Source organism: Eptatretus burgeri, chromosome 3 (genome assembly GCF_056783735.1).
Source record: "Eptatretus burgeri isolate ZD-2024b chromosome 3, Ebu_testis_v1, whole genome shotgun sequence".
In the NCBI taxonomy this organism is placed as follows: Eukaryota; Metazoa; Chordata; class Myxini; order Myxiniformes; family Myxinidae; genus Eptatretus; species Eptatretus burgeri.
The window spans coordinates 51,489,569-51,514,480 of NC_140963.1; the positions used below are offsets into that span (position 1 = coordinate 51,489,569).

A 24,912-nucleotide genomic window follows, 5' to 3' on the forward strand; every position below is an offset into this window, starting at 1 on the left:
CCTCCGCCGACTGCCTCCAACCCTTCTCCAACTCAAACTCCAACTCCTCTCCAACTCCGACTGCCTCCAACTGCTTCCGACCCAAAAACTGTCAACTCTTCTCCAACTCGCCTTGACCGAAAAACTCACTGAATTCGCCCCGCGCTCGGCGCTTTATAGTGGTGTGGGAGTACCCATATGCAAATTTCTGGATCAGAACGAGCTCAGGGGTGGAGCCACGCTCGCCCATTGGACGGAGAAAAAGGGGCGTGAATCTCCCCTGATCCTCGAATTTGCATATATCGATTCTACTCTGACGCGCCTGGAGGCGGGGCCAAATCGCCCCGCGCTTGCTGATTGGACGGATCAGAAGTGGGCGTGCATCATTCCTGATCTGACTTCTCCTCGGAAAGGCCGCACTTTGTACCCGCGGCTCAGCGCGCGCCCTGTACGAGTCCAGGACAGCCTGACGCTTGGTGCCCACAAGCGGTGCGGGAATGGCCGTAGAAGGAGAGGCGAAGGTGGTGGAGGGTCCAAAGTGCTGGTCCATGGCCACGGTGACGCTTGGAATGGCGGTGATGCGATGTTTGCGGGAGCGAGCTGTGAAGGTAAAGGTCGTGGCTGTTGGCGTTGTTGTTGTTGTGAAGCGGCGTTGCGGTTGGTGGTTGTTGTGTGATGGCGGTTGAGACGTGGTTGGTTCAAAATAAAGATAGAACAGAAAAACGGCTATCTTAAAGGGTCGCAGCCTGAATGAATCACATTTATTCCCTCTAAACAACGGGTTTGGGGCGAACTCCACATTCACTTGCAGAGATATCTCATCTACGGGACCTGAATGGTGGTTTGCGAATTTCCTCAACCGTAACACTACCCCCTCCCCTTTTTACAGACTCGTCCCGAGTCGTCAAATTTTCGTGTGCCATCATGTGTAGTTCTCCCCTCGTACGTTTTACCTACGGATCCTTGAGTGCGACATTCATGGTATTCGTGTCCCCAAAATAAATAACCTGAGGGCTGAGTAACTAACTAAACAAACCCACTCACACGGACGACTTAAATAAAATTGCCGGCGCTAAGAAAGACATGCCGGGGGCGCACTCATATGTACAGTACATCTTAACCTTAACTTACAAATTTTACACTAAACCATGGCCCAGGATCAATGGACTCTGCAAAAAGAAAGCAGTTAGCAGGGAGCCAGGCTGCCTGCATGCAGTCTCTGGCTCAAGCAATGCAGGTGACAGGGAACGTGGCCGGCTGCTCACACGCAGTCCTAGGCCTCCCTTTTTAAAATGAACCCAGTGAACCACAACGGTGCATGGGCTGCACAAACGCAGTCTCCTGGTGCGGCTGCCCGCAAGGCAGTCCCTGCAGAACACTGAACGGGTACTGACACACGCAACAAAACGGTGCACGGGCTGCACAAACGCAGTCTCCGTGCCAGCTCAAGTGGCACACGCAATGAACACAACGGATGGATGGATGGATGGATGAATGGATGAATGGATGGACGCAAACACGGTGCACGGGCCGCCACTGCAGGCCCGTGTTGTAGCTGCCAACAGGGCAGTTCTTGCAGCTTGCAAACTGTTACTTTCTGATCCTGGCGCACATGGCAATGAACAGGGGGGGGGGGGCAAAGCAAAATTGAACGGGGGCTGGTGAACATGGGCAGTGGGCATGGCATGGCAAAGGCAGCAGGCAAACAAAGCCTGCAGAACAAGGCCGCTGCAGGCAAACACAGCCGGCAGACGAACTGGCCGGCACAGGCCTTGCAGTAAACAGCTGCAGACGATCCAGCCGGCACAGGCCTTGCAGCAAAACAACAGCTGCCGATGAAGTGGGCCGGACTTTTGCCTTGAGATGGAGGTTGGTGGAGGGAGTGCGGTGGTGCTGGCCACACAGAAGGCGGGCTCGGACCTACCCTACGGTCTCCCTCCCACCTATCGCATTTGCCTGTCACTGTACCTACCCACTCCCTTAATTTGTCCAAAACCAATTTTGCCCCAATTAATTAACTTTTTTATTTTTACTTCCCCACTATAATTCGTCCCCTAACCCCCTTTACTGTCCTTGTTCGGCTAACCTATCGTCCCCTAGCTTACTCCCAACCCCTACGTTCCCTTCCCAGAGGGGAACAAGGGAGAGCTAGCGTCCTGTTTCGAGGCCCAACTGAAGCCTAAGGATGGCCTCCCCAGAGTTCAGCGATCTATAACACAAAGTGGGTCCAGCGGCCCACAACAAGAGCGAGGGGATGGATGGTGCGGAGGGGTACACTTCCTAATCTACCCTAACCATTTAACTTTTAAACTACCCCGGGGCTTTCAACAAGCGCCTCACGCTTAAACTATTGGTTCTATAAACCCAGATTCCCGTCGCCCTTGTTGGTGTCCTCACAATTTCGGGCCTCGCCCCCAATTTTCTTTCCGTGCCCTCACACGGTCTCATGGCTGGGACGCGTGGCTTCCCCTGGCAGGCACTATCCTCTGCCGAATCTCCCGCTATGGCACCCCCGGGCACTACACTGCCTCCGAGCCTACCATCTCCCTAAACACCGGGGAATGCCCCCCATGGCACCTCCCCTGAAACGCACATGTGGCAGGCTGGCTTCCCGGGCCCCTTTGCGAGGGTCACCCGTGCCCACAACACTGCCCACGCGGCTAACGGCGCCCCGGGCTCCCGCACCAAGCGGACGCACCCATGCCCACTACGCTATCCCGGCCCCCCATGGGCCCTTGGCCTACTACGGCCGACTAGCCTGGTGCCCGGGGTACCCACTCAGCGATACTCACCTTCCGCAGCCACGCTCCCAGCCCGTAAACTGGGCTCCTGCACCCCTCCAAATGGGTATCGAGCCTACTTTCCCACCAACAACAAAACGACCTCCATTTTGTCAATTTAACTAACCCCCTAACTCACTCTACACTGACCCCGGGGGTCCCTTGGGCAGGAGTCACTCCTCCCCCAATCACTCATCGCACCATGCATTCCCCATTCGCTCCACACACACAGACCCGCTGGCCTCACTCACTCAACATGTACTCATTCCACTTCATCTCACCAACTCTTCAACACACTCACCGCTGAACTCTGTCATCCTTCTAACTACCTCCCCTAACTAACTCGTGCTCCCACGTCGTCCCTTAAACTACAGCACGTTCCTTTTAACACTACGTAGCTAAACTACGTCCCCTCTACACATTCACAAGTCTGTCCATGTCCTCAAAATGTCATTTCCCATTTCCCCATCCGAATTCTCAACTACAATCCCTCTACCTAATCCATTCCACGGGCCCCATGAGGACTTACCCCTGCCCCATGGAGCCGGTCTAACTAAGCTAACCCTTCCCCCTAACTAGTTTCCATCCTCTGCCCAGGTTAGGGGGTCTTCCACCCCTTGCCCGGGAATCCTGTGCACCCGAAAGTGAGGCTTGCTTTTCTTTTTCCCACATGCGCAGCACCAGCGCGGCAACTCACAGCTCGCGCACTTTGCACCTGCCCGTGACGTCATGCAGCTGCACGTGTACCTCGTCCCTCCTTGGACGGTACCATCCGGCAGGGATACCCCTCCTGCCGGATTCCAACCCCACGTGCAGCCATGACGTCACCGTGCGCATAAAAAAACACAAGCTCCACGTCTCGAGGGGTTCCCCACGCGAACACATGTGCTCTGTCCGTTGGAGCTGAACACACCCGCTCGCGTGGAGAACCCGTCCGGTCCAAATCCGAAATCCTGCCTAAACTTTGTCCGTCCGCGGGATCGGCAAATCCACCGCGTGCATTTCCGGACCGGGACTTCACTCCCGCAAGCGAGCACGTGGGGGCCTCGTGCATTGCACAACACGGACCTCGCGCTCGCTGCTGGGTGAACTCGGCACGGTGCGCAAAACATCTACAGCTGCTACCCGGCTTTTGTCCCTCTGTCGCCGTCGTCGTCTCCATTCGACACACGCACACCTGCGTGTTACGACGCTCACTCTCCACTCCGTTACATTCACATTCACACCGGGAGACGCGGCTGCATGCTCACGCATGCCGACCGACATCTCCCTCACACACAGCGACCTTACACACGCTGTCGCCCTCACACTCGGCCGTTCACTCATGCATGCCACCTCACTCACACACGTGGCTCCACTCACTCGCGGCCTTCCACTCACTCGTGCCATTTCCCTCACACAAACCATACCACTCACACACGCGGGGGCACTCGCCCGCGGTGCCTCATCCACACACGGCGTGCTGGGAAGCACACCCTTCTGCACACTTACCACCACACCACTCACACACGGGGTCACTTCCACACACGGGGAGGCACTCACACCTTGCACCACACACACCGGGACAACCACACTGGGGATTCGTGTCCCCACAAGGGTCTCCGGGGCCTCTATACCCCCCAAGCTCTCCGTGCACCTGTCCACAGCACCCGTCCCCTCAACCTCGCAAAGCACGACCGAACCCACTTGGTCGTGACTCCCCTCAAGGGGGCATACTCCCTCCCCTCGTTCCTGGAAGAGGCCATCCAGCTGCTTGCACTGGGTCTCCACCCAGTCCGCCAGCTCCCCCTCATGGTCCTCCACTACTTCCGTGTGTGTGTGTACGTCTCTAACCTTGTCATTATCATGCAGTCTCTCCTCTATTTTTTTCTGTCTCCCGTGTCTCTATACATTTTCTCTCCTTGTTCCTTATTTCTGTCTCTTCCTGGTTCCTTTTTCCTTCCCATCTGAGTCGTTCTTTCTCTCTGAGCCCCATTAGCTGTTCGTTCTCCCTCCGGAGCTCCTCGATCTCCGTTGACTCCAATCTCGCTCTCCGTTTTAGTTGTTCAATTTCACACTCGTATAGTTGTTGTTTTCTCTCCCACTGTTCCTCCTGCTCTTTGTTTTCCAATCTCATTGTTTCTTTCAATTGGTGCATTTCCTTCTTGTGTTTCATTCACTGTTCTCTCACTACTCTTCCTCGTTTCCTCTCCTGTCCTTCCTTCTCCAGTTTCATGGTTTGCTTCATTTGGTTAATCTCCTTTTTGTGTTTCATTTGCTGCTGTCTCATTACTCTTCCTCGTTTCCTCTCCTGTCCTTCCTTCTCCAGTTTCATGGTTTGCTTCATTTGGTTAATCTCCTTTTTGTGTTTCATTTGCTGCTGTCTCATTACTCTTCCTCGTTTCCTCTCCTGTCCTTCCTTCTCCAGTTTCATGGTTTGCTTCATTTGGTTAATCTCCTTTTTGTGTTTCATTTGCTGCTGTCTCATTACTCTTCCTTGTTTCCTCTCCTGTCTTTCCTTATCCAGTTTCATGGTTTGCTTCATTTGGTTAATCTTCTTATTGTGTTTCATTTGCTGCTGTCTCATTACTCTTCCTCGTTTCCTCTCCTGTCCTTCCTTATCCAGTTTCATGGTTTGCTTCATTTGGTTAATCTCCTTTTTGTGTTTCATTTGCTGCTGTCTCATTACTCTTCCTTGTTTCCTCTCCTGTCTTTCCTTATCCAGTTTCATGGTTTGCTTCATTTGGTTAATCTTCTTATTGTGTTTCATTTGCTGCTGTCTCATTACTCTTCCTCGTTTCCTCTCCTGTCCTTCCTTATCCAGTTTCATGGTTTGCTTCATTTGGTTAATCTCCTTTTTGTGTTTCATTTGCTGCTGTCTCATTACTCTTCCTTGTTTCCTCTCCTGTCTTTCCTTATCCAGTTTCATGGTTTGCTTCATTTGGTTAATCTTCTTTTTGTGTTTCATTTGCTGCTGTCTCATTACTCTTCCTCGTTTCCTCTCCTGTCCTTCCTTATCCAGTTTCATGGTTTGCTTCATTTGGTTAATCTTCTTTTTGTGTTTCATTTGCTGCTGTATCATTACTCTTCCTCGTTTCCTCTCCTGTCCTTCCTTCTCCAGTTTCATGGTTTGCTTCATTTGGTTAATCTCCTTTTTGTGTTTCATTTGCTGCTGTCTCATTACTCTTCCTTGTTTCCTCTCCTGTCTTTCCTTATCCAGTTTCATGGTTTGCTTCATTTGGTTAATCTTCTTTTTGTGTTTCATTTGCTGCTGTCTCATTACTCTTCCTCGTTTCCTCTCCTGTCCTTCCTTCTCCAGTTTCATGGTTTGCTTCATTTGGTTAATCTTCTTTTTGTGTTTCATTTGCTGCTGTATCATTACTCTTCCTCGTTTCCTCTCCTGTCCTTCCTTCTCCAGTTTCATGGTTTGCTTCATTTGGTTAATCTCCTTTTTGTGTTTCATTTGCTGCTGTCTCATTACTCTTCCTCGTTTCCTCTCCTGTCCTTCCTTATCCAGTTTCATGGTTTGCTTCATTTGGTTAATCTCCTTTTTGTGTTTCATTTGCTGCTGTCTCATTACTCTTCCTCGTTTCCTCTCCTGTCTTTCCTTATCCAGTTTCATGGTTTGCTTCATTTGGTTCATCTCCATTTTGTGTTTCATTCGCTGCTGTCTCATTACTCTTCCTTGTTTCCTCTCCTGTCTTTCCTTATCCAGTTTCATGGTTTTCTTCATTTGGTTAATCTCCATTTTGTGTTTCATTCGCTGCTGTCTCATTACTCTTCCTTGTTTCTTCTCCTGTCTTTCCTTATCCAGTTTCATGGTTTTCTTCATTTGGTTCATCTCCATTTTGTGTTTCATTCGCTGTTCTTTGTCTATCTCCTCGTACTCCAGCCTCAGCTTTTCTTTCAATTGGTCAACCTCAGATTCATGTTCTTTTTGTTTTCTATTCCATTGTTCCTCTCGTTCTTCCCTCTCCAATCTCGTTGTGTCCTTCAATCTCCTGATTTCTCCTTCCTGCTTCATTCCTTGCTCCTTTACTTTCTCCTCGTATTCAAACCTATTTTTTTCCTTTTGTCGTTCAGTTTCAAATTCATACTCTTTCAGTTTTCTATTCCACTGTCTTTCTTGTTCCTCCTTCTGCAATCTCGTCATTTCTTTCAACTGACTGATTTCTTTCTCCTGTCTCATTCGTTCTTTCTTCATTACTCTTTCTTGTTCCTCATTCTTTAGTCTGGCCTTCGCTTCCAGCTGTTCGATCTGTACAGTGTGGTTTCTTGAAGTTTCATTTTCCGTTCTCTTCCTTTCCTCTTTTAACACTCTCAGTTCGTTTTGTAGTTCCCTCTCTTTGTTCTGGTGTTTCCGTAACTCTGCAGCTATTTTTTCTAATTCCGTCCTCATCTCCGCACACTCCGACCTTGCTTTGGCTTCTTTCCATTGTTTCTGATATTCCTGTTCTCTTTTTACCTTCTCCTCCAAGCTTTTTCTGTCTCGATTGCTTCTTCCGACCTCATCCGTCAGTTGCTCCAATTCCAACATGCATTTGCGTTTTTCCTCCTCTGTTTTGTTTTTCCATTCTTCCTCCAATTGTTTTTGAAGCCCGTCAATGTCCGCCTGCTTCACCTGCCATAACCACGTGGCTTGAAGCGGTGGCTGTTGGGAGTACTCGCCTCGTGTTGCGCCATTCGCCAAGCCATAATTAGCCGCTCGCTCCATGCTGCGCTGAGGGGCGATCGCGCCGCCATTATGAGACCCAGTTTGCGGGCAAAGACCGTGCTCAGTAAATCGGGTTGAGCTCCCCGGTAGATTATAATTACAAGAGGTACCATCCCGGGCCATGGATTCTAAATTATTACTACACATACCTAATCCACCTGGCACCCACTCGCCTTGAGACGCCATCTTATTTCTCGTAAAAGGTTAATTTGAATCGCTCGTAATTTGGAGGGAATCGGGGGTCGCTCCTCTCACCACTGGACCGATTCCCGTGAATTTAGCTGGAGACAGGAGAGCCCGTTTTCCCGCTCTCCGACACCAGTGCCACGAGGAGGGGGATGAGTTTGTGTCCCACGACCTGACACCAGTGTTGCGAATTCGCGCCCGCCGGCATGCGAGCGGCCACGTAACTCGAATCGCGGCATATCGCCCACCGCACGGACAATTCTGTCGTGACCCTCTCGGACTAACGCCGGGAAATAGTCACGGGTGGGACTTTCGGCCTCACCACAATCGTGCCAATCGGCCCCCCGCGTAGGATAGGGTTGTTCACCAAATTCGACCGACCTAAGTACCCACACGGAGGGTAGACTGGGCGATCGCACCTCGCCGCAGGTTGACTCTGGACACGGGCCACTTAAGCGACCCGTTCCGTACTATCAGGATAACCGAGCGGTGTTATCGTCGACCTTGACGGTTCCGATTAATTATCGGGCGTATTAAGCCCACTACCAACCCTTTACGTGAAGCAAGATGGAGATTCAATTAAAGAAAAGACGAAGCGAAACGGGTAAAACAGTTCAACATAATTCACAATTATTCCGTGGCACACGGAAAGCACACATATACAATTACAACAATTATGCACCAAAAGCAGATGTTACAAAAGAAACACAACAATGCAGATCTACTACCGACTATGCGAGCACACGGCAACACTTACACAGTTTTACTTTACAGACGGCGCCGACAACACATATACTCAAAAGCAAAAGAAAAGGGCCACCCTCAAAGACAAGGGGGCAGACGGGGCCTGTGGGCCGCGAGACCGGGTGGAGCCCACCCGTGTTTTGTGATGAGCCGCAAATGTGGCGGCGGTGCCCCGACTCCGCGCTCCTTCGCGGGTTTCGTTGGCACTGCTTGGAGTGGGGTGGGAACAGGGCCCCCTTTTCGCACTATCTCAACGCGGGGGGGGGGGAGGGGGGAATTGTTGATGCTCTGGGGAAAGAGGATAGCTGGCTTGCTTGGGTCCCGCGACGAGCGACTCCGCTGCGACCTCGTCGCCGACCGCCGTCTTCCTTGCCTCGGACCCGAGGTATCCGGTCCCCTCCGCCGACTGCCTCCAACCCTTCTCCAACTCAAACTCCAACTCCTCTCCAACTCCGACTGCCTCCAACTGCTTCCGACCCAAAAACTGTCAACTCTTCTCCAACTCGCCTTGACCGAAAAACTCACTGAATTCGTCCCGCGCTCGGCGCTTTATAGTGGTGTGGGAGAACCCATATGCAAATTTCTGGATCAGAACGAGCTCGGGGGTGGAGCCACGCTCGCCCATTGGACGGAGAAAAAGGGGCGTGAATCTCCCCTGATCCTCGAATTTGCATATATCGATTCTACTCCGACGCGCCTGGAGGCGGGGCCAAATCGCCCCGCGCTTGCTGATTGGACGGATCAGAAGTGGGCGTGCATCATTCCTGATCAGACTTCTCCTCAGAAAGGCCGCACTTTGTACCCGCGGCTCGGCGCGCGCCCTGTACGAGTCCAGGACAACCTGACGCTCGGTGCCCACAAGCGGTGCGGGAATGGCCACAGAAGGAGAGGCAAAGGTGGTGGAGGGTCCAAAGTGCTGGTCCATGGCCACGGTGATGCTTGGAATGGCGCTGATGCGATGTTTGCGGGAGCGAGCTGTGAAGGTTAAGGTCGTGGCTGTTGGCGTTGTTGTTGTTGTGAAGTGGCGTTGCGGTTGGTGGTTGTTGTGTGATGGCGGTTGAGACGTGGTTGGTTCAAAATAAAGATAGAACAGAAAAACAGCTATCTTAAAGGGTCGCAGCCCGAATGAATCACATTTATTCCCTCTAAACAACGGGTTTGGGGCTAACTACACATGTACTTACAGAGATATCTCACCTACCGGACCTGAATGGTGGTTTGCGAATTTCCTCAACCGTAACAATATATATATATATATATATATATATATATATATATATATATATATATATATATATATATATATATATATATATATATATATATAAATAAGATAGAACAGAAAAACAGCTATCTTAAAGGGTCGCAGCCCGAATGAATCACATTTATTCCCTCTAAACAACGGGTTTGGGGCTAACTACACATGTACTTACAGAGATATCTCACCTACCGGACCTGAATGGTGGTTTGCGAATTTCCTCAACCGTAACAATATATATATATATATATATATATATATATATATATATATATATATATATATATATATATATATATATATATATATATATATACATATATATACCGTACATACATATATTACTAATTTTCATAGTATTGGCTGCCAAATTATATATGATGAATTAATTGGAGTTATACATTGTACCTGGCTCTCTTTTTCTAATTCTAAATTCCTTCCACACAAGGTGTGGGTACCTTCCCGAGTACATATAAATTCCGTTTAAATTGGCTGTTCCTCATTTATAAACTGATAAGACAGGCGGACAGACGGACATGAATCAATTGCTTAACCTCGCTTTTCGCTTCGTGTGCATGGGGTGAAATATGGGGGGATGCGTTGCTGTGGAAAAGAGTTAAATTTAACGACTCACCTGTCGTCAAGAACAGAGATCATCTCTCCAGCCGAGAAAGTAAGCTCGTTATCTTCAGCCGCCTCAAAATCATAGAGGGCACGCACCTTCCTTGGCTCGGGCTTTGATGCAACGCTGGATGAGCCCATGCTGGGGTACAGTCCTGCCGAGCCTCCTTGCCCTTTCTGCTCCTTCAGGGATAGCTCAATTGCTGTGGTGTCAGCACAATGCGCATATCATTGCAGGATGACCAATTAAAATTATGAGATACAGCACATCCATGCTCTCACTAAATAGCACATCAGTATCACCAAATTAGTTTTGCTGTTGCAATTCCGAATACAACACCCCACCCCTTTTGCCAAGGTTATCACAAAATGTATCCCAAGTTATCCCAGGACTTACCACGTGCTAGGTCGTCATTCTCCTGTTTGTTTGCAGCAGTGCCAGATGGCTCTTGTGACAATGGCGTGGAGGCTGGCTTGGCCAGAGGGTCCGAAAGCTGCACAGGCAAGGGTAAATTATATTAATGATGAAATGTTACACACTGGGGTTAAAAATTAGAGAACAAAAAGAAAAAATACATCTTGAGAAATTGTTTTGCAAGCAATGCTTTCCTTTATTAAAAGCCACAGATTCAGTTGCACGCCCAATAGGAAGTTCATCAATAATGGAAGTCCTTTCAAAGCAAATAGTTTAAAACAATAAATGGACCGTGTGGTATGATGTCTTGTGCGTCCTGCATCTGGAAATAAAGTTACCAAAAAGTAACACAGGTAGATGGAATTGGTAAACTCTAAGTACTGTATTTACAAAACAAATACACTTGCCATCGGGTCTAAACCAAGGGCAGTGTTGACATTTATCAGAAGTTAAAGTCCAAATAATTGATTATCAATTGCTTTGCTTTTACGCTGCTCAATACAAATTAAGAGATAACTTCAAATGGATTTTCTGTTCTTGAGCCAAGGCTTGATAATCAATCACCATCAAGGTCTCGAAATCCCCAAACCCAACCCCCTAACCATCCAGAGTTCATTTTCACGTGATCCTACATCGAAATTTATGTGGCACAGGCTCCAACAAAAAATAATGAATCACAGCAATGCTCATAAAAATAACAAGGTTAAACCAAATTTTCAGCCACCTCGTAATTTTTATTAAATGTTTCAAAGACTTGAAAAGAAATGCCCCATCAATGAAAACTCGCTCTTTAGATGAACAGAATGACCTGTTAGTCGGCTAATGGTTCGAAGTGCGGTCTGTGATGCCACCTGGTACAATGTGCAAAAACTGTCCCCCACGAACCTGCGAACCAGAGGAAGGTGATGAGGAAGGGAACGCAACACCCTGCTCCTTCAGATTCTTAATCATTGCTGAGATGAGGCTCAATTGAGGATCGTTACGAAACTCTTCTGCCCATTCCACCATAAGCGCTTTAAGTTTGTCGCACACCTTTGGATGTGCCTGCGGACAGGTGTTGCGGAACAGTTGTCAGGGGAAATTTTTTCTGCACAGGCAATGGGGATAGGTTTGTGTTGCATGAGAGCAGATATGGGGTTGAGGGAGGAGAAAGTGGGGGGAGAGGGAAGGAGGAGGTGGTGCAGTCATTATTTTTGTACACATCACATGCAGATGGCTCCACATGAACACACTCAATCAAAAGGTGAAAAGGTGCTTTCATGACCTTGTTAAATACGTTGTTCGCCTCATTCGCAAAGTCTCGGGAACAAATTTCCAGATGGAACGACTTTCCAGAGTTTGCGGCGCAAGCTCCTAAAAGCTGGGAATAAGAAAAGGTTTCCGATTAATATTCAACTTTTAATGAACACGTTGGAATGACAAGTAAAACCAAACCAAACTACAGGATATTTTGAAGCCAAAATGGACAAATTAATATTCCGGTCAGTTGTGGGACACTGTATTTAAACAAAAACGTCTCCACCGTGGATTGCCATGCAAGCAAGCCGTTGACTATATTCAAGCCAAAGTTTACTTTTCGAGGAGAGGAGAAAAAGGAAGAAGTTTGTTTGAGGTAGGGGAGAGTAGGGAGCAACGTGGGGAAGGGGGGCACTGTGCCGATAAAACGGATGAAAAGGAACTGTAGGAATACCTCCATGCAATGGATGCCAAAATTATTATTATTATTATTAAATGCTGGTGGGAGGGGTTATGGACGAGATGAGAGAGTGGGGGCTTGGGGGATGAAGGAAAAAGGGGGTAATGGGGTTCCTTCTGGAAACCATTGCCTGGAGTACTTCACATTTGTTTTTGGTCTTCCTGCAACTTCATGATCCAAAACCATTGCTGGCCAAATAAAGATCCAAAGCCAAAGCAGGCCAGACATTGCCCTTGAGGACAAAGATATGACACCAAGGTAAACCCAGAATATATCAACAAGGCAGGTGCAATCACATGATTGTGTCTTTTTCAGTCACAATCACTTTTCCCCTTTGACATCAAAGGCATTTCTCATCTGAATGCCATTTTGCATGACCCTGAAAGCACTCACGCTATCGACATTCCGATGAATTTTATCTACTACTGTATTGCTTCTGTCAGACATCTGTACTTCCAAACGATTACAACATTATATCTGTGCCGATAAAATAAGCCACTCTTCAGTCGTGAGTCTGATGCGGTGTTTCCAGGTGCACATGATACTACTTGGAGCTCAGTGCTTGCGTTTGAGAGTTTGTCCTACAAAACCAAGGCGAATGGAAGAGCAAAGCAACACAGGGAAAAAAGGCAGTGTACTTAAAGTGGGACAGTGTGACCCCAGGAGGACACAGGTGAGGGAATGAAGGAACACGAAAAGAGAAAGAAGCAGGGAGGGGGAAGAAAAAAACTTGCAGGAAGGGGTTTAGTTTGGGAGGTTTATGGGGGTAGAAATCATTGCAGGAAGGAATGGATGACAACTGATGGTAGAGTATTGTCAAAATGACATTCTGGAGAGACGACAGTGATGGAACAGCCTCGGAAAAGCAGTTCCACAACCGAGAAAAGAGAGGAATACAAGAGTTGAGGCATTCAGCAAGTCTGGATTTTGGGAGTGTAACCAGGAGTGAGGGGGGGTGGGGTGGGGGTACTGTAAGATCATGTGTGTCCTGGATGACCTGAGGAGCATCCGAGGACTGAGTGCAGAGGAAGCGAAACAGGGAGAAGCTGTATAAAAAGAAGTCCATAGACACAGGCCAAGTACGTCTGGCTCATCATGGGAGATGTCAACCATCTTGAAAGATTTATTTTCCACAAAATCCAGGAGAAAGATGTGGTGCTGGGACACCAGCCTTGAGGGGAAAGCAGTCGGCCTACTCCATTTAACGATGGACAAAGGCCTTGGAGGCTGCGAGTAGTTCTGATTTTAAGGAATAAGGTGGAACAACAAATTATGCCCGATCTAGCGGCTGACTTTGGAGATCAGCTTTGATATTTCGTCAGCCCAGGACAGTTCGTTTTTAATGATGATGAGGCCTAAAAGTTCAAAACACTGAACCTCTTCCAGTGGCTCACCATCAAAATAGATCGGTGGGTTTATTTCACTGTCCTTTTACCTGAGCATCACATGTGTTTCTCCTAGATTGTGGAATATAAAACTCTCAACGTTATTGGAATCTCTTGTGATGAGGCTGAAGCACAACGCCGGTTGCTCTCATCGCAGGCAAGTTGGTGGGCTCTATTTTTTGTATTTTCCTGATATCCCTCCCTCCGCTCTCTCAATCCTACTCTATCCAGAAACTTCAGGATGCACAAGTTCTACAAGTAACTCCCTCCTGGTTAAACTTCCAAAATACAGGCTGACTACACACCTCAACTTTTTATGCCTTGCTTCTCCTTCTCTGATGTATGAAACTGCATTCCAGAGGCCATCCTTTCCCACGATTCCCTCCAGGCTTCAAGCAGAAAGTGCACTACCACCTCATGTCATCCCCCATCCTGACCTTTGGTCTTTATTACCCCCTTAGTCCTTCCTAAATCCTAACCCAAGTCTCCTACTTGCTGGTTTTAGTGTTTTCGTCCCTCTTGTCTATCCTTTTCCTGTTCATTTATTCCCTTGCTTGTTGTGCCCAATTGTTACTGCATTACCAATTGTCGTCAGTTCAACACCACTCTTCTCTGAGCATCAGTCTTTGAGAGAAAGAGGAAAAAAGTTTCCTTCAGCCTATGAAAATGGTTTGCCAGAGTTGAAAAGGTTGCATCTAGTATGATGAATGAACACAGAAGAACGACAGTTCATGTCATGCTGCAGATTTGGTCTCAAAGCCGTTTTCCTTGTCATGCACTCGCCATTTCAAAACCGAGTGCAGGAACTCTTCATTTTACAAATGGAATGGTGACATCACACAGGTATGTGCGGGCATGTGCGTTGTGCACAGGTACATGTTGGCATTTTGAACAAAGTCAAAATATCACAGTCGTTAAATTTGAAAAATTGATACATCTGCATCAGATTGGTATTCTTCTGCCAATGTGAGTATTAAGCATCCAAAATAGTGGAAAACGCACTATCATGGAAGAACCCATGTTAACAAAGTAACAACGCTGATCTGCATCCTCACCATAGCTACACAATGGCACCTCACATGTGCAACCTGGAATTCAATGTTGTTCAGCACAGCCCTTTCCCACAGGACCCATGAAAGTTGCTCATCCTTGAGCAACCCAGAGTGAAGGACTGGTCTCTCTGACTGACATTGGAAATTCTCCAAACGACTAGACCTCACAAGCATTCCCCAATGATCCGTAAAGGGAAATCCGTTCAATGAATTAGAAACTTTACCTGCAATGACATTTCATCAAACTCGTACGGCCCAGTTGATCTCCATAAAGAGACGTAGAGACAAAAACTATGGCAATACTAAATGCACATACAACCATTTAAAAATAAAAATGTTCTCATGAACAATGACAACAATCATGTGGATAGTAATGCAGCAAAGAGGGTGAGGGAGAGGGGGCACGGCACACAGCGAACAAAGATACTCGATCACTCAGTTTATTCCATCGGTGAAGAACAATACTTCTAAAAAGTACCAATTATGGTTGCATGATCAAAAGGCAATCCAAAATAAGAATTATATAAAAGTTTACCATGTCCAAAATTCAAATACATACAATGATGTTAAAAATAAATAAATAATAAATAAATAAATAAAACCAAATAAAAACTGTTCAGGACCTGAGTGATGATTCAAATCAAATAAATATAAATTAAATTTACCGCTAATGCTTGCATTGCCACGTGGGGGACCTTGTGGTTAACTCTCTTCATAATGACCCGCAAGCAATCCCGTGCACTACGGGAGGGGGAAGACCAGCAAACCACAATGTTCGGTGCAAGAGGATGAACTGAGGATTTGGGATTTGGCATTCACGGACTTCGAGAAACATCAATTTGATTCAAGTAAAAATGGGATACCCCTGCGGATGTTGCCCAACTCGGTCGCAAATGTCCATTATGAGGGTCCAGTCTTCAGACGTGTTCATCTCGCTGGTCGCCTTCTCTACAGGTGAAGACAATGTAAGTTGCGCACAAGTCAACGCAATTATATTCTTCATAAAATACGATTCATGTCACAACAACAAGGCTTCACAAAGTTCGGAATGGCAAAGCCTCAAAATTATTAAGCAAAACAGTGTGAATAAAATTTGCCTCAAATTAATCAAAAACATATGGGAAAGTTATAAAAAAATTTTTTCAGTAGGACAAATAAATTGAACCCGAGTGGTATACTTGGCTGACTGCTGCTTCGATTGCTCCTATTTTATTTATTTATTTACTGTTAATAAATATGCCATGATATTTTTGTTCTTAAGAAATATGGGTCATTCCATGTCAAATCATCAAAGAATCTGCCATCATCTCTCAGATATTTGTAAAACTTTGGGAACCAATTGGGACCCCTGAAAAACGGCAAGAACTCAAATATTTTTGCTAACAGCCTCTTAATTAGTGAGATACAGACTAACGAACTTTGGACTAATTAGCACGACGTCGCGAATTCAAATGGCCATATCTCTAAAAGTACAACACCTAGAGAGCTGGTTTTGGTGTCATTTTAAAGGTATTTTCATGCCCTATGAATTTGTCTGGGCAACATTTTCCTACCTCCAACCACAAAAAAGTTATCACAAAATATAAACTTCAATCGTAAATCCCCAAAAAATGTATCCTTCAAATTCATCCCAGAGGTACCTTATGATGTCAAGAAGCTTCGACATAAGTTTTGTGATGGGCACTCCAATAGTTTCTGAGATATGAGCAATAATGTACATGTACGTATGGCATATAGGTTCGAAAATCAGCATTTGTAATGTATTATACAATCAATAAGCGAGTTCAAGTACACAGTGTTCACTAACCTGACTTAGGCTTTCAATTTCCTCTTCAATGCAGCAACAGCAGCACTTGTTTCTTCCCCTCAGGCCCAGTTGAAAATGAAAGTATGTGATACTTCAAAGCAATTGATGGTCGTTCCCTGTGTTCCCTGTCATGGCTAGGTTAGAATGATTGTATAATACATTACAAATGCTGATTTTCGAACCTATATGCCATACGTACATGTACATTATTGCTCATATCTCAGAAACTATTGGAGTGCCCATCACAAAATTTATGTGAAAGCTTCTTGCCATCATAAGGTACCTCTGGGATGAATTTGAGGAAATTTGAAGGATACATTTTTGGGGATTCACGATTGAAGTTTATATTTTGTGATAACTTTTTTTGTGGTTGGAGGTAGGAAAATGTTGCCCAGACAAATTCATAGGGCATGAAAATACCTTTAAAATGACACCAAAACCAGCTCTCTAGGTGTTATACTTTTAGAGATATGGCCATTTGAATTTGCGACGTCGTGCTAATTAGTCCAAAGTTCGTTAGTCTGTATCTCACGAATTAAGAGGCTGTTAGCAAAAATATTTGAGTTCTTGCCGTTTTTCATGGGTCCCAATTGGTTCCCAAAGTTTTACAAAAATCTGAGAGATGATGGCAGATTCTTTGATGATTTGACATAGAATGACCCATATGATGATTTTGCAATTTAACACGACTCCATACATCTATGTATATAATAATACGCTGGTTCGTCCATCCGTTTGTGTGTAACATTCCTTCCACCCATGAAAGACATCATTTGGCAATGTTGGTCTTATGCGAAGTCATACACTTATTCATTAATTGAAGCGGTCACATTCACAATTGCCATGACCTCCCTACAAGTTTTCCCTTAAGTGTAAAATGACCAATGTGACTGTGAAAAGGATCATTAGATATCGAAAAGTTGGAACCGATCGGCACCACGGGCCTTTGTTACGGAACAGGCCCCATGTTCAGGCCTCGATCATACGCAGTTGGAATCTCTCCGAGCTATGTATGAACAATGTATTATATGTGCACATCGGCAGTGAACATGATTTTGCCTCAAACACGGGGGGGGGGGGGGGGGGAGGGGATTTTTGGCTCGTCTAAGAAGTCGAAAAGAGCTGTGAAAGCCACAACAATGTCCTTCAGTCAGTCAGTCCTTCCTTCCTTCCAGCAATGAGTTCATGAACATTATTTATGTCCCCCCCCCTACTCCTCTAAGGATCCTCAATGGATCATTTTGAACCTCGGCATGACGATTCATGACTTCGATATGCAAAAACTAATGGGGATCATTATTAAATTTCCATCCAGGTGGTGAGGTAAGCTAATAAACCCCACGAGGACTGCCCTCCATCGGACGATTCATTTTTACCTCCTAATCCGCCACAGGAGGTGAAGGAGCTCATCTTTTCACCCCTTTCTGTCAGTTTGTTTGTTTGTTTGATTGTGTACAGGATATCGCAAAAAATTGTGCACGAATCCGGGTGAAATTTTGTGGACAGGTTCGGTGTGTGACGAGGACGAACTGATTAGATTTTGGTGAAGATCTGGATCCAGATCCAACCACGAGGATTTCAAAAAGTGATTCTTCAACATTGAGAGATTGGGCAAAAAACGATATGTAGCACGATATCTCAAAAGGTTGTGGACGGATTCAGACGAAACTTGGTGGACACATTGTGTGTGTGACAAGGAAGAGTTGATCTGGTGATTTTGGTGAAGATCTGGATCTGGATACGACAATTATTTACTTTTTAAAGTGATTCTTCACCATTGAGAGATAGGGCCATAAACGAAAAAGTACTGTGCAGCACGATGTTTCAAAAATGTATTGGGCCTGATATGTTCTCATGGATCAAGCATTGCGTGGCGGAGGTGTGCGCTCCACCGAATGTCCTTCTGGTTTTTGATAGAGACAGAGTCAGCCATCTGTTTCCACTATTTTGGCTCATTTATGCAGCCATCAGTGACCAGGGAAGCCACCAGGGACTGGCATGACCAGGGAAGCGGCCACAGACCGGCCTCAACAGGGAAGCGGCCACGGACCGGCGTGACCAGGGAAGCGGCCACGGACCGGCGTGACCAGGGAAGCGGCCACGGACCGGCGTGACCAGGGAAGCGGCCACGGACCGGCGTGACCAGGGAAGCGGCCACGGACCGACGTGACCAGGGAAGCGGCCACGGACCGGCGTGACCAGGGGCACGGCCACGGACCGGTTTTACCAGTGGCATGGCCACGGACCGGCTTTACCAGTGGCACGGCCACGGACCGACGTAACCAGGGGCACGGCCACGGACCGGCGTGACCAGGGGCACGGCCACGGACCGACGTGACCAGGGGCACGGCCACGGACCGACGTGACCAGGGGCACGGCCACGGACCGACGTGACCAGGGGCACCGCCACGGACCGGCGTGACCAGGCAAGCGGCCACGGACCAACCTGACAAAGGAAACGGCCACGGACCGACATGACCAGGGGACCTGCGTGATTATATAATGACCAGGGTGACCAATGACCGGTGTAGTTGGTAAAAGGTTGACCAGAGAAAATCACATCCCAAACCCCGGTATACGTGTGTGATTCATCATCGGTGTGTCCGTAACACACACGTACCCACGTCCTGCTCGAACGCGTTCGCTGTAAACAGCGGCATCGCGGCTCCGCTCCAAATTCGCCGTTGTTGTTGCTGTTGTTGTCGTCGCTGGTAGTTCCTGCTGATGCTCCGTGTGACGTTTCCCAGATGTCTGCCCGAAAGCTACTCTCGTTTGTGTATGCCACAGCTGCTCTAACTGTTGTTCGTGTTGGCGACGGTTTCTATCCAACGATCGCAGCTTCACCGACCAAGACACCAGCGGACTGTCAGAGGGGAAAGCTGGATGTGTCACGTGACAAGTGAAATCACTTCCGTTTCCTGCCGAATGACGTCACCCGTTCTGAGATTGATCGAGCATCAAGATCTACTGATATCTATATAAGACACTAATTATACCTTGACAACAATAAAGTGAGAATGATGATGAACAAAGTTGAAGAACATTGTCAGAATGATAACGAAATTGATCCAAAATGTTTCTCATGTTTTGAAGCGACTTGTCCTTGTGGAATTCACGAATCTGTTTAAAAGGAATTCGAACATGAACCTTGACCGAACCACTGTGCAGTTCTGGACTGGACATCATTTTAAAAGACTCACTTCAGGTGTCTTTCCTGACGACTCGACCAATGCCAACATGTCCGCCATTTTCAGGAAAGGAGTCGTGACCGATACAAACTGGCATGACGTTGACCGGTTTCTCTGACGTCACAAGTCGCGAAAATTGCGCCGTTGGATTGAATCCGTGAGTTGGCGCCGCAATCACTGCAAATACAGGGCAAACTTCTGATGACGTCATATGTAGACCGGCAAAGTATATCATTGGATGTGTTCCTGTGGGAGGGGTCACTCGTAATTTGTTCTTAACGTGAATACGGTATTTTGAGGATATACGGTACTGCACGAGCTTCCAACAGGTGTGTTTGGTACCTGTGTGCATGGTTACTGTGGTTGTGATTAATGATTATGGATGAGGTGTGTGTGTGTGTGTACGTGTGTGTGTGTGTCTGTGTGTGTGTGTATGTGTGTATGTGTGTGTGTGTGTGTGTGCGTGTGTGTGTGTGTGTGTTTGTACGTATGTGTGTGTACGTGTACGTGTGTATGTACGTGTGTATGTATGTGTGTGTACATGTGTATGTACGTGTGTGTACGTATGTGTGTACGTGTACTTGTGTGTATGTATGTGTGTGTACGTGTACTTGTGTATGTGTGTGTATGTATGTGTGTGTACGTGTGTATGTACGTGTGTACGTGTGTGTGTACACGTGTGTGTGTATGTGTGTGTACGTGTGTGTGTGTGTGTGTGTGTGCATGCCTGTCGGCCATCTTGCAGGTCCCCTCTGTTATTGAAAGCTGGGATTTCCACCGTCACATTGATTCCCACATCAGTAATAGACCATTGGTAGCATATACAGTCGGTCCTTCTCCCCTCCCTTCCCCAAACCTTTTTCTCAAGCTCTTTCACAATCAATGTCTGGTCTGTACTGACATCGATGTGCGATTGAAGTAGAATGTTCAGCAATCGCCGAGAAACTCCACCAGTATGACACGTTTGATTCAGCTTTAGAGTGCAAAATGGAGAGCTTATTCACACATTCCATCTCAAGGAACTTTGCCAGATGATTACTTCTGCCACCGAAGGTGGACCGAGGTTATGTTTTCACCCCTCTCAGTTTGTTTGTCTGTCTGTGAGCCAGATAGCTCAAAAACTATTTTTTTTTCTTTTATATACCATGTCGAGGCTCGTGTAAGAGCTAATAAGCAGAAACATATACCAAGGCAGGAGACAAGAGAGGTGGGAGAGGGAAGCACAAAAGAGTGGGGAAGAGACAATAGGAGATCTGTGGAAGGGAGAGGGATGGGGTGGGGTACACAGGGTAAACAAGATGCTACTACAGGGACTTTCAGGATTTTTTGGCAGTTTCACCAGAAGGGTTTTTTTAGCGGACATTAAGGGGTCTGAGGAAATATAGGGGGGGCAGATCACAGACAGAGCAGGGGGGGGCAATGCCGGAGAGGAGATGGTAGAACACAGAAAGCCTCCGGTGAGAAAGTGAGAGACCCAAAGGCTTAGCTTAATCACGGGAGATATCAATGATCCAAAAAGCCTGGGTTTCCACAGCAGGAAGCCGAGCTAAGCTGAGGCACGAGCACCACCCCAGAGGGGGAGCAGTACTCCATTAGGCTGTGGATGAAAGCTTTGTCCGTGGTTGGAAGCTCAGGTGTGCCAAGGAAGCACTTTGCATGACGGGGGATTCCTAGTCGGCGACTGGCTTTGGAGGCCAGCTTAGAGATGTGGCTTTCCCAGGAAAGATCGTGGCAGATAGCGAGGCCCAAAAGCTCGAATGAAAGGACTTCTTCAAGAGGATTGTTGAAAAAGTAGATGGGGGGGTCCAAACGGTCCTTTCGGAGAGACATAGTGAGAGTGTAAGATGTGTCATGATTGAAAGACATGTTCCAAGTGTTGGATCAGCTTGTGATTTTATCCAGATCTGCAGAGTGAAGAAGCTGCTGCTTGCTGATCTGAGGGATGACAGATGGTACAGCAGAAGGTGGAGTCATCACCAAAGAGATAAGGAGGATTTTCCAGAAAGTCAGAGAGATCATTGATGAAAATCAGAAAAAGCACAGGGCCCAGAACACTGCTGTGAGGAACTCCAGCCTGGACAGGAAGGAGATGAGAGAATTCCATTAAGAGCCGTGCACACGTTGACTGCGACAGGAGAGGAAGTCTGTGAACCATGAGTGGAGATGTCCTTGGATACCATAGGAAGAGAGTTTGGTGAGTAGGGTAAGGAGCCAGACCACATTAAAAGCACACGATATGTCTCGGGATATGGCTCTGATTTCATGGCCGGCATTGAGGACCTCCATCCATTGTAGGGAGAGCAGAAGCAGAATATCCAGGGTAGAGTGACCTGGTCTGAATCGAAATTGATGATCAGAAATCAGGCCATTGGAAAAGAGGAAGGATTTAATGTCTGAAGCGATGATGGATTCCATAACCTTGCTGATGATTGGGAGAAGGCTGATTGGTCTGTGGTTGCAGGGATCTGTTTTTGCACCTTATTTATGCAGAGCGGTAATGTTTGCTGATTTCCAAGCAGATGGCGGATGACCCTGAGTAAATGAGAGGGTGAATAGAACAGAGAGAGGGGGAGCAAGAGCAGAGGAGCAGGTTTTTCGGACACGTGGGCTGATGCCGTCTGGACCGGTTGTAGAATCAGAGTCGAGGTTTGACAGCAAGCTCTCCACCTTGTTAGGAGAAAAGGGCACTGAGCCCGGGAACAGCTGGGTAAGGTGGGTGGACGGATGAAATTCGGTAGACAGGTCGGGTGTGTTGCAAGGACAAATTGATTAAATTTTGGTGAAGATCCCGATCTGGATATGAGAATTATTTATTTTTTAAAGTGATTCTTCACCATTGAGAGATGGGGCCAAAAAGGATACAGTACTGGATAGCATGACATTTCAAAAATGTATTGGGCCCGATATGTTCTCATGGGTGAGGCATTGCGTGGTGGAGGTATGCGCTCCACTGAGTGCCCTTCTAGTTGTGCTAGATTCTAGAAGTTTGATAAGGTCATGTGAAGGTTTGTCGATGTCATTGTAAAATCTCTTGTTTAAGTTTGGTTGGTTTTCATGTCAACAAGTTATCATAGCATTGGAAGTTGTGAGAAAGAATAATAATAAAAAATAATGGCGATTTAAATATAGATGTATATGTGTGTGTGTATATATATATATATATATATATATATATATATATATATATATATATATATATATATATATATATATATATATATATATATATTTTTTAGTGAATCAAATCGGAAGTGTGTCATTAGTGTTTACCGGAAAGGGATCTTCCTTATAAATCGAGGGCCTGTGTATTGATTTGTGTGCTTGTGGATTCCTGTGTACATTCTGTAGTGGTAAGGTATTTCTGGTGTGTGCTTTCCGTTGGTGTGAGTGGTCTGATTTTGTCGTCCTCCTCTCATTCCTTTCTTTTTCTTTGTCTAGTCTTTTTTGTCTTTTTCTTTGGAGGGGTGAATCTTGCAAATAGCTTGTGTCGGGTTCATCTGGCTGTGCCGGGATGGGTTCCAGAGTAGAGGAGCGGCAGCCAAAACCACCATCCTATCCAGTTTCCTCCTGATGACTCCATCTTTGTCTATTTGGGTTCCTCTTGATATTCCAGAGCTGGATTTGGTCCGTTATTTGATTCCGCCACCTCCTTTCTGGTCTTGCACCCTCTGCTCTTTCTGTGCTTTTCCATGTTTCCGAAACCCCCAGGTTTCTGCAGGGCTCACACGGTCCACAATCAACCCCCATCTGGAGAAACTACCTAAATCCAGGATCACTGCTCACCTACACTCTTTTGTTCCTCTTTTTTTTTACCTGCCTATGGAATCAACTTCCTCATCCTCTTCAATCTCATTCTGCTCTCCAGGTTTTCGAGACAACTGTTCACCACCATCTCAGATCATCCCCAATCCATAACCATGATCTTTTCTACCTTTATTAATCTCATCCCAATCCCTCCTCCTTCCAAACTTCCAGTTTTTCCTCCTTGGAGTTTCCTTCTGTATCCATCTTGTCCACCCCATGCATGCGTGTTCTGCATCCTGTTTTTGTCTGTTATGTCCTGATCCATTCAATGTACTCGGTCTTCCATGAGCCTAGATTATGTATACAAAAAAAACCTGTTCAGCCTGGTGGAGGAATGCACTCTACCAAGTGCCGCTCTAGTTGTATCTATGTTCGAGCCAATCAGAGGCTCAAGCATTTGTGATAATTTCTTGATTATATAATAGATTGCTATGATAACATGACAGTACAATCGTGAAGATGGCAGGTGAACAGTCAGAGATGCCGTACAGCACAGGGGTCTCCGTCTGGCCATCCCCCAGGCAGATGCCAGGCCCATCCCCATCTCCTTGAGATGATGGTCAACCTGCTGCAACCACGAGGCACGTGGTCGGCCCACTGGCCTCCTCCACTCATAAGACTCCCTCGCTGAGAGAATCTGGTGAGCAGGATCTGCGTCAGGAAAACGAGCCACATGTCCATACAGCCGCAGCTGACGCTCACAGATTATGCAGGCAACAAATCTCATGCGAGTCTCTCTCAGCAACCGCTCGTTGGACACAAAATCCGACCAGCGATAGCCAAGGATTCTCCGAAGAGACCTGGTACCAAAGGAATTAAGTCTTCGTCTCAGATCCTTGGTCAGAGTCCAAGTCTCGCATCCATAGAGCAAGACTGGAAGTACCAAGGACCTGAAGACTCGGACTTTCGTCCTCCCGCACAGGTACCGGCAGCGCCACACCCCATGATCCAGTGAATCCATGACTCCCCAGGCCCGACCCAGACGTCTATTGACCTCTGACTCACAGCCAGCAGAGACATGAATATCACTGCCAAGGTAAGTGAATCTCTCCACGACCTCAACATCCTCACCACAAACAGACACAGACAGGACAGCAGCATCCAAGATGTCACCGAAAGCCTGGATTTTAGTTTTGACCCAAGAAACCCCTAATCCCAGTGGCTCCGACTCCTCATTCAGCACCTCGAGGGCCCCCAAAAGGATATCTAAAGTCTCCGCAAAGATGACTGCATCATCTGCAAAATCAAGGTCCGAGATCTTGACATTCCCAAACGATGCACCGCAGCTTGATCTCTCCGACATC

The 24,912-nt window shown here is 46.9% G+C and overlaps 2 protein-coding genes across 8 annotated transcripts in view; one reads left to right on the forward strand and one right to left on the reverse strand.

Annotated features, from left to right (window-relative positions):
• Nucleotides 1-19,527, reverse strand: part of LOC147029865 (signal transducing adapter molecule 1-like) — a 60,140-nt gene extending 40,613 nt beyond the window's left edge. Inside the window, exons 1-7 of one of the 3 annotated variants that reach the window (XM_085873289.1) lie at nt 19,237-19,527; nt 15,673-15,757; nt 15,475-15,550; nt 11,941-12,036; nt 11,562-11,720; nt 10,659-10,755; nt 10,275-10,464 (exon numbers count right to left, since the gene is read on the reverse strand). In XM_085873289.1, the coding sequence (XP_085729415.1) occupies nt 10,275-10,464; nt 10,659-10,755; nt 11,562-11,720; nt 11,941-12,036; nt 15,475-15,550; nt 15,673-15,757; nt 19,237-19,276 (743 nt within the window). In that variant the 5' untranslated portion in view covers nt 19,277-19,527. Of the gene's footprint in view, nt 1-10,274; nt 10,465-10,658; nt 10,756-11,561; nt 11,721-11,940; nt 12,037-14,812; nt 14,832-15,474; nt 15,551-15,672; nt 15,758-19,236 lie in introns of those variants that run through there. The other 2 variants (XM_085873291.1, XM_085873290.1) reach the window with 2 other exon arrangements.
• LOC147029864 (THAP domain-containing protein 2-like) overlaps nt 1-24,912 on the forward strand; it is a 96,060-nt gene that overhangs the window by 52,692 nt on the left and 18,456 nt on the right. The window lies entirely within an intron of this gene.